This window comes from Meleagris gallopavo, chromosome Z (assembly GCF_000146605.3).
Source record: "Meleagris gallopavo isolate NT-WF06-2002-E0010 breed Aviagen turkey brand Nicholas breeding stock chromosome Z, Turkey_5.1, whole genome shotgun sequence".
Taxonomy (NCBI): Eukaryota; Metazoa; Chordata; class Aves; order Galliformes; family Phasianidae; genus Meleagris; species Meleagris gallopavo.
The window spans coordinates 51,399,365-51,409,443 of record NC_015041.2 but is presented as its reverse complement, the minus strand read 5'-3'; the positions used below and the strand labels follow the sequence as shown (position 1 = coordinate 51,409,443).

The following is a 10,079-nucleotide window of genomic DNA, read 5'->3' as shown; positions in this document are numbered from 1 at the left end:
GCTGAGGGTGGCCACTGTCCCCTCATCAAGGTCATTGATGAAGATGTTGAACAAAACCGGACCCAGCACAGACCCCTGGGGGACACCACTGGTTACAGGTCTATTTTAACAGAGATGATGTGAAATAAGATGCATATGAATACGTACTGCCATTTTGAGTCATGCTTTGAGTCACGCTTTCAAGCAGTGTAGGCAGAATATGTGCCACTTTCTTAGCTTATTATTCTTTACTAAACAGGAAATGTTCCTTATTTTGAAAGCATGATGGCAATAACTGGCTTTGAAACACTATTGTTCTTTCCTCTAACAACAGGATTTCTCTGACATTTTAAAATCCTGATGCTGGATTTCTTATTCAAAACAAACATTAGGCTCAGTTGGAGTCCAGGAGCATTATTCTGAGTAATGACACTATGACTGGTGAAAATGTGGGAGGAGGCATGTTATTGATTCAAATTTTGGAGGGTCACAAGTAACTTTGATGAGAGCATTTGTGAAATTTCATCCTGCTTTGATAACAAGTTACTTATTTTAAACTATATTGTTGTTTGTTCTTTTTCCTTTCTTTCTTTCTTTCTTTCTTTCTTTTCTAAGCCTAATGCTTCTTGGAATGCCAAATACAGTGCTTTCAAGTTCCTGGAATGCAACTTTGTTTTAACAGTACACTAGCCTTCTGATAATAGTTTTATTCTTTGTAATGGGAAAACACAGTTAATCAATATGATGATGAAAATCATTGGAACATTTGAGGAGTTTAGGCTTTCAAGCATTGCTCTTCAAAAAGAACAATCAGTAAAGGAAGATCAGTGTGCTGCTTCAAAAAAAAGTTATGTGCTGTTACAGATGCAGTCATATTTTTATGCTAATTTGAAAAGTCACAACACTCTAGATAAGGCTTTTATATTCATTAAATTGTTAATAAGAGAAAAAAATCGCTCTGCAGGATGGTATGGCTCTGTCTGTGGATCCCAGAAGGAACCTGGAAGATTGGCATGGTCCAGCACTGTCTGTCAGGGGACATAGAGTGGCATTCAAACCTTTGTAGGAGGAGTGGTTCTGGGAAGTAGAGTAATGATTTGTTTGTCCATTTTTCTTTTCTGCTTTTTTTTTTCTTTGGCTGAGATATAATTATATCAGGTAGGTTTTGATATTCGTTAGGAGTTGTTATGATTCAAGACTGTCTACTCAAGGAAGAAATTTGTTGCTCATGTGATTGTTGAATCCAAGATTGAAAGCTGTAGGTTGATATACTGCTTGGAGTTATTAAAAGCATTTCCTGAACAGAGATTGAATGTTCTTTCTTCATGTGATGATTTTTTTCATAAAAGAAAACTGCACTGTACTTGTTTTAAGAGCAAAATTATAATGAAAAAATGGAATGGCGTAGCCCATTCTGAATATGTAGTCAGTATTTCTGGATACCAGTATTGCTGCAGTTCCCCAGTGGGAAGATCTACATATCAGAGTGATAGACATTACATCTCCACTCTATTAAAGATAAAACAATTAAGATTCTATTCTGAAACAGTGTTTTGGCTTTTTATTTCGAAGTAACCTCTAATATTGAAGAGTAGACTATAAATATCCATATGACACATTTTTAATTCCTTCACAACAATTCTGTACAGGCCACTGATTCACATAATCACAGAATCATAGGATTTGGGAATTATCTCTGTAGATCATTAATTCCAACTTCCCTGCAAAAGCAGGTTCCCTACAGTAGACTGCACAGGAAAACATCCAGGCAGGTTTTGAACGTCTCCAGAGAAGACTTCACAGTCACTCTGGACAGCTTGTTCCAGTGCTGTGTCACCTTCAAAGTAAAAAAGCCTTTCCTCATGTTTATATGGAACTTCCTGTGTTCTGTTTGTGCCCATTGACCCTTTTCCTGTCACTGAGCACCACTGAAAAGAGTCTGGCACCATCCACTTTGCTCCTGCCCATTAGATAATTATAAGCACTGGTAAGATATCCCTTAGTCTTCTCCAGGCTGCTAAATACTTCCATGTCTTTCAGCTATTTTCACATGGAAGATACTCCAGGCCTTTAAACATCTTTGTGGCCCTCTGCTGGACTTTCTGTAGAAGTTCCTTATCTTGAACTGGAGAGCCCAGAACTGAGCACAGTACTCCAGATGTGGCCTAACCAGGGCATAGCAGAGGAGGAGGATCACCTCCCTCAACCTACTGGCTGTGCTGTTTTTAATACTCTCCAGGATACCATTGGCCTTCCTTGTCATGAGGGCACATTCCTGGCTCATAGCCAACTTGTTCCCCACAAGGACACTGAGATTCTTCTCCGTAGAGCTTCCTTCCAGGATGACAGTTCATAAGCCAGCCTTTTGGCTTCATGTAAAATGTTCTCTGACATAGTGGACAGTGATGAGGCAGGGCAAAAGGCCATGCATGGGCTGTGCAGTTCTGTGGTTATTTCTCCGGCTGGAAATGAGGGTAGTGTGCCTGCTCCAGGGTACATTTTTGTGTGGAGGGAGATGAGGGGATGTGGGAATCTACATGCAGATTGTAAAATTGCAAAAAACGGAGAGACGATTATTGCTTTTATAAAAGAAAAGTTGTTTATTTTGTGTTCTGTTCTTTATATAATTGTTATTTTGCATTGTTACTGTAAATTGTTGATTGTCCAGTCTTGGAAAAAAATGTGCAAATAAAACATCTTGACTGGATCTTCCTGCTGAAGTTTGGCACTTGTTGTCCAAACTGAAGTCTGCTTCTCTGCAGTACCTCTGTCACTTGTTTAATCCCTCCTCCTCCCCTGGAGAGAAATGAGGGAAGGGGACAGGAAGAAAGGACTTGTAGGAGCCTTGTCTGTCAAAAGAAGAATTGCCAGGACATGAAGGCTCCATGTGAACCTGCAGGATGGCCTTTAGCTGGGTCTCCTCTGGGTGATGATAAACTTATATGATCCTTGCATCCCTGCAGTGTTGGAGGTATCTGGAACTTAGGTCTCTTTGTTGGACTCTTCCTGCTGCCCAGGTGCAACTCAGAGGCTGACAGTCCCTGCCCTGCCCTCTTCCTCAGGTGTCAGTGAAGAAGAGATGAGAGGTCATGGGGAGGGATGAGGGAGTGGGATGGGAATGATGGGCTTGTAGGAGTCTTGCCTATAAAAAGGAAAATTACCAGGAAATGGAGGCTCCATGTAAGCCTGCAGGATGGCCCTGAGCTGGGGCTCTCCCCTGTAATGGTAAACTTAAAGGATGGGAGGATCAGTGCCAACATTGAGGTAGCCGTTTGGATGGAGGTGGACGGATCCTGGTGCCCCTGCAATGGTGTCTGGGACATGATCTCTTCCTGGCCAGCCTGACAGTGATAGGGTGGTGACTGGTGTGCCCTGATGAAGGGAGATACACTTCCATCAGGATGTCCTCCGGAGGTGGATCCACTTCCATGGGCTGTCTGTCACTGTCAGGTGAGTCCACCTCCATGGACTCGATGTCATCATCCCTTTCCATCAGCCACCTCTTCTTGAAAGGTGGCTCATCCATCCTCAGTCCTCCAAGGGAAAGCTTCTTGTATACTTCCTGTGGAGACCAGGTGCCACTGGCTGCTGTGGCTCAGCAACTGGGGTTCTGGACATGGGGTCCCTGTGTTTATAGGGATGGCCATGGCAGTAGGATTCTGAGTGTCCCATAGTGACCAAAACATGGCAGTTTGGAGTTGGGGCCTATGGCTCTTGCTGTGAGGTGGTACCAAGCGGGCCAGGCAAGAGGGTTCTCAACCACCCTGCAGCTGCCTACTGTGGAGCCATCCTGGTGCCAGCAAGTAGCAGAGAAGGGCAAAGCATACTGACAGCCTACAGAGAGCCATGGGAGATGCAATCACGAAAAACTGTTGAGTTTTGAGGATTGCATCAGCTGTTCTTTCTTATTCCTCATCCCTACCCCTGGAACTTGAGAAATGGCATCTCTTCTGCCCCAATCTCAAAAGAGAGGACTGGTGAGGAGAGTGCCCACTAATTGGCACATGTAAGAAAAGTCAGGTTTCACTTCCATGCTCCCAGTAGGCAGCTGTAGTCAACACTCACACCCTGCCCAAGCCTTCTCAAAGCTTACTAACCAGAGGCGGATCCCTCATGCTGTCCTGGGATGCCATGTGTCTTGGGCCCTCCCCAGCCTGAGGCCCATGGGATGGGTCCATAGGCTGAAATATGAAATGTAAAAATGATGAACCCTGCTGCTCATTTCAACTTTGCATATCCAGGTTAAGTGGAAGCTTGGAAGCTTTAGAAATGACCTAACATTTGAGGTTGCTTGTCTAAGCTGAACAGTCCCATGTCTCTCATCCTTTCTCCATACAGGAGGTGCTCAAGGACCATAAGCATCTTTGTGGCCCTTTGCTGAACTCTCTGTAGAAGTTCCCTGTCTTTCCTGAGATGGGAAGTCCAGATCTGGATACAGTACTCCAATGTGGCCTTACTAGGATAGGACAGAGTGGCAGGATCATCTCCCTCAACCTGCTGGTCAGCACACACTGCTGGCTCATTGCACTGCTGTCCACCAGGACACCCAGGTTCTTCTCCGCAGAGATCCCTTCCAGCCGATCAGCCCCCAGCCTGTACTGAATGCATGCAGTTACTCCTCCCTCACATTCCTTTTTGCCTAACTCTCCAGGTTGCCCAGGTGTTGCTGAATGGCAGCAGAACCTTTTGGTTGCCAGCCACTCCTTCCAGCTTTATATCATCAGCAAACTTGCTGAGGGTATACTTTATCCTATCATCCAGGTCATTGATGAAGATGTTGAAGGAGATCAGAACCAGTACTGACTTCTAGGAAATGCTTCTGGCTGAGAGCCAGTACTGACCCCTGGGAAACACTTCTTGCTGCAGGTCTCCAAAGGACTCTGCCGCTGATCACAACCCTCTCATCTCTGCCAGTAAGCCAGTTCTCAGTCCAGCTCACTGGCCATTTCTCTATCCCACACCTTGTTAGCTTGCTTATGAGGATATTATTGGAGATGGTGTCAAAAGTCTTGTTGAAGTCTTCTAATTCTTTTCAGAAATAAGTTGTGCTTTGATAGTTCATTAGCTCTGTTGTTGTCAGGTGGGGAAATGAGATCTGAGTACAGCTGAAAGGTAATTCTTTATCTGATTGGGTCTGAGACTGTCACAGGAAAAAACATTTTTCTATTTCAAGCAGGAGTGGAAGACAGAACAGCATTGATGGATTTGCTGATAAAGGGTGTCAGAGCTGGTATGCTTTGAGGGAGTGTTGTACTTCCCAGCATCATTATTTTAATAAGCCTAGGATAATGATGAATCTGGTAGCTTGATGTTGCCAGTTTTCCTCCTTTTACAAATGTATTATGGGATAGATAGATAGACTATGGAATAGAGAGGTTACTACAGAAGGGTAACCCTGGAAACTGGAAGTTATTACTCAGCCTGTTATTTTCAGTATTCAGAAAAGTATACTGATTTGTGGTGGTGTAAGTCTCTGCAACTTATCTCCAGGTTGCCTTTCCTGCTCAAAAGCAAAATATTGAATTTCCTTGTTTCTCATTTCTTTCCCACCTGTATCTCTGCTATTATTCCATTTACCATGAAACAGATAAATGTTTTGTTCAGTTACTTCACCACTTCTTCCTTCTACTGTTTAATTGATAAACATAGATTAATTGTTGGAACAAGAATTTATTTCACTTGAAATACAGATTTCTTACTATTTCTAGTCCAGACTATCCAGATGGGCAGTTCCTGTCTGTGGGTGCTGCTGAAGACAGACAGTGCCAGTGTGCATGTATCTCAGAGAAATGCTTTGCTTTTCTGCTAGCTGAACCTGCAGACAGGAAGGTGGCAGCTGCATTTCTCTGCCTGGGCGGAGAGATGACGTCCCTGGGCGTCAGCACCCACCCTGAGTGGTACTGGTCTGCAGAAGACTCCAGTGGCTGTGCAGGAGGTGTCCTGGTCTGGAGTGGCTGGAGGAGGTGGCCATGTTCTTAAACTCTTTTAAGGGGGGAAATCACCATTGCTTTCCTTTTTTTTTGTGACACACTATGAAGTCTTGCTTGGGTGTCATTGCTTTCAGTAGTAGTCATGAACACTTTGATGTGGCAATCTTACTGTTTCAGTCTGTACTGCTAGGCTAGATTTTTGTGATCTTACTCTTTGGTAAATAGTCATGAAAGTCCTCTCCCTCAGGCACTGACTGGATGTTGATGGTTGAGTGTTCAGCATTGCTTATGGAGTGGTTTCCTGGTTTTGGAGCTAAATTGCATTGAAAATGTGACATGGAAATGACCTTAAAAAGAAGATTATGACTGCTATTATGTTGCAGTAGATATTTACAATCCTTTGAAAACTGGTGTTTCTGAGTTTGAATGCAGGTTTCCTGTTAAGATATCTGAGCCATCATCATTCTACTGACTTCTCTGCTGTAGAGAGTAATTGAAGTGTAAACACTTCATCTGGTAGATCTTGATCTGCCATTTCTCAGAGAAAGTGGCTTGGTCTTATCCATCTTCAGCCTCCAAATACTTGATACATTTCACTGTGTTCATTATTAATGGCTGCTTTTTCTAGTCTTCACCAGATGTCATTTCAGCAGTTGCTGAATGCAGGTTCAGAGAGGATGTCCTGTCTTGTTTCAATTGCAAGTTTACTTATTAACTAGAAAAGCCATCATTTTGCTCTTAGACTTCCCATTTTGCTAAAGTTATTTCTGTACAGCAATAACCTATCCATCTCACTACCCAATTAGTACTTTAAAGTCTTATCATACATTGCTCATGTTGCATATATTCTGCCCAGAGAGGTCGTAGATGCCCTGTTCCCAGAGGTGTTCAAGGCCAGGTTGGATGGGGCCCTGGACAGCCTGGTCTAGTATTAGATGTGGAGCTTGGCAGCCCTGCCTGCGGCAGGGGGGTTGGAGCTTGATGATCCTTGAGGTCCCTCCCAACCCAAGTATTCTATGATTCTATGATATGGCTACTGTTGGTTTGGCCTTTTATTAAAATAAGTCACTGCCACAGGAAATAGCATAGATCTGTCAGAATCACAGAATTGTAGAAGTTGAGGGACCTCAGGAGATCATCTAATTCAACCATCCTGCTGAAGTAGGTTCACTATAATAGGTTACACAGGTAGGTGTTCAGAATATCTCCATAGGAGACTCCATAACCTCTCTGGGCAATCTGTTCCAGTGCTCTGTCACTCTTGCCATGAAGAATTTCTTCCACATGTTTGTATGGAATTTCCTGTGTTCAAGTTTTAGGTCATTACTCTTTATCTTATTTTTACACACCACTGGGAAGAGCCTGGCCTCAACCATTTGCCTCCCACCTTTTTTTAGATATTTGTAATCATTTATCAGATCCCCTTTTCGTCCAGGATTCTTAGGTTTTTCCCATATGGGAAATGACCCAGGCACTTTTATTTGTTCTGTGAAACAGTGCTGGAGAATTTCAGTGCTGGGCAAAGTCATCAGAAATAAAGCAGTGCGAATAAAGTTACGTAGGAAAACATGTTTTTGGATTACTTACCTTTTACAAATGTTCTTACAGGGATTTTTTTAGAATATAATTTTTTAAATACTTTTTTTAATACACAATCTTACTTCTTCATCAACGTTTCTGTTTATTATGTTTCTTTCATTTATTTTGCAGAAGTCAGCAAGTGCTAATGTCAGTCAGCCTCCTAAAACGCAGACAAGTGGAACACCGTCTGCTGCTAAGGTAATGCATAGTTAAGGACATGGTCTCTTTGAAAAGTGAAGAAAGCATGTTATTATTCTATTCCCTAGAAATAGCGTGGGATAGAAAACAATTTATGTTTCCTGGCATTTAGTATGATTAAGATGTTCATATCTTGCTAGAAATTCTAGGAAATTGAAATAAGAGGGGAATGCAAGTCAGTAGAAGACAACTTCATTCAACTTATGTGGCTGTGGTCCTTTTTTTCATTCTTAGATACTGCCTGTGTGTTTAAATCCTGTTTATTCAGCAGAATCAAATGAGAACAGAACACTGATTCCTACCTTTGCTTTTCGGTTCCTTGGAACAGTTCAGTTGTTCAAGAAGTTAGTTTAAAAGACATTATAAAGATGACTCGCATATTGGAGTACAGCTGGTACTCCATGAAGAGTAACGTCATCACGGCTTTTAAGCATCCTCTGGTCTTTCAAAATATTAAAATAGGAAGATGAAAAAACACTTCTAATTGTGGTCACACATGAACTGATGGCTGTAGTTAGTGTAGTCAACTGTTAAATGCATGTTCTGTAACTGCAGATATGCCATCATTTGAAATATCAGCAGCACATATTTCTGCATTCTAAGTACATTTTCCACTTCTTTAGCCAATGCTGTTGTAAAATAATACCTCCAAAAGACACTGCAGTATTATCTAAACAATTATTTCTTTCTGTACATTAAAGAATAATGCAAAGATATAAACCTTGTAATCCCTCTTCTTTAGTGCTTTTGTCTTTCACAATCATTTTTGTTGCTTTTCTGTCCCTGTTAGTTTAGCAGCGCCTTTCTCAACTTAGGTTACGTGTAGATCACATGATAGGGACTGTCCCTGTGCTGTTAGCCTAGACAAGAGAAGGATTCAGGAGGGGCCTACAGGAGAGCACGGCAGGGACTCTTCCTCAGAGGGCATAGTGATGGGACAAGAAGGGATAGTTTTAAACTAACAGAGGGGTGACTTAGGTTAAAAGTAAGGAAATTCTTTAGACAGGGCAGTTGAGCCTTGGCACAGCTACCCAGGGAAGATGTGGTGCCCTATCCCTGAAGGAGCTCAAGGCCAAGTTGGATGGGGCTCTGGGCAGCTGAGCTGGTGGGGGACAGCCCTGCCTATAGCCCTGCCCTAGCTGGAACTAGATGATCCTTGAGGTCCCTCCCAACCCAAGCCATTCCATGTTCTGTTACTCCTTTTTATTTCTATCGTAAGCATATCTTTCACATTAAGTGTGTAGTGTACAATGCCTGTGACCCTACTGAGGATAAGACTTGGAAAATAATGCCTTAAAAATAATGTGACAAAATAGAATTTCCAGGCATCATCATACTGGTTTCTGACAACCCAGTCTATGTATTTTCCTTAGTACTTCATGCATCCTCAGTTTCTGCGACATTACAAAATATTTATCTGTGAGGATGATGTCCTGTGAAAGTATTTACCTCCTCCTTTCATAATTAACTTTTAATCAAAGGCCATTTTCAGTTTAACCATTTTACTTCGTGCTGGGTTGTCATTACCTTTCTTCAGTTGGACCAAACTTTCTTTTAACTGTATATTTTAATTTTTACAGTTTCCTGCAATTCTACAGTATTATTTAAATTAGAGCAAAATTGATTAATTGTTCTGTTCATGTAGATTGTGCAATTTTTAGTTCTTTTTTTTAAAATTCGGCAAGCTGTATTTTTTTCAGTATTTCTTTTTAAAAGATCGATTATAATATATATATATGTATTTTACAGAGAAGGAAGTATTCCTTTATAAAGCAGAGACAGCCTTTTCTCTTATCTTTTTGCTGCAAAAACTACATCAAAACTTTTAATGCAATCAAAAGTGTTCCAGCAGGTTTTGATAAGTCCTGTTTCTTCCTTTCTTTTCCCCTTGTTGTAGCTTAAATGTGTTCAGAATGTGAAATCTCCTGGAATTCCTCAGTCATTTTGTTGGTCATTAATCCTTTTCAATTAATGTACTTTATCCAAGATGAATTTGACGGGGAGGTGGGGAAGAGGGGATGAGAGTGAGTGAGAGCTGCTGCAGCTGTTCAGTCTTTTAATTTACTGTGATCCTCTGGTGGAATTACTTTCTGTAAACTGAATAGCTGGAGTGTTTTTTTGGTCTCTGTGTTATGGCCTGATTCCTCATCTGACAGTCAGTAAGCAGGAGTAACTACTGGTTTGTGTTCAGCTAGGGTTGTCTGTGTTTCTGAGTTTAAAGACACAGAACCTTGCGCATGACGTCAACTTCTCATTGTTTAATGCCTGGCTAATACGTGGATAGTTTAATTTTCCTGTGACTCTACCCTGTAATGTGAACACTCCTAGGAATCACTGTTAGTCTGGCTTCATTTTTGCTGCACTGTCTGAGCTGTCATTCCTGTGCCTGTG

General features: G+C 41.8%; 1 protein-coding gene across 1 annotated transcript in view; it reads left to right on the top strand.

The window, feature by feature from the left end:
* The window catches only part of CAST (calpastatin), a 62,291-nt gene that overhangs the window by 11,699 nt on the left and 40,513 nt on the right, over nucleotides 1-10,079 (top strand). Inside the window, exon 4 of the mRNA XM_019610607.2 lies at nucleotides 7,620-7,688. Within this exon, the coding sequence (XP_019466152.2) occupies nucleotides 7,620-7,688 (69 nt within the window). The remainder of the gene's footprint in view (nucleotides 1-7,619; nucleotides 7,689-10,079) is intronic.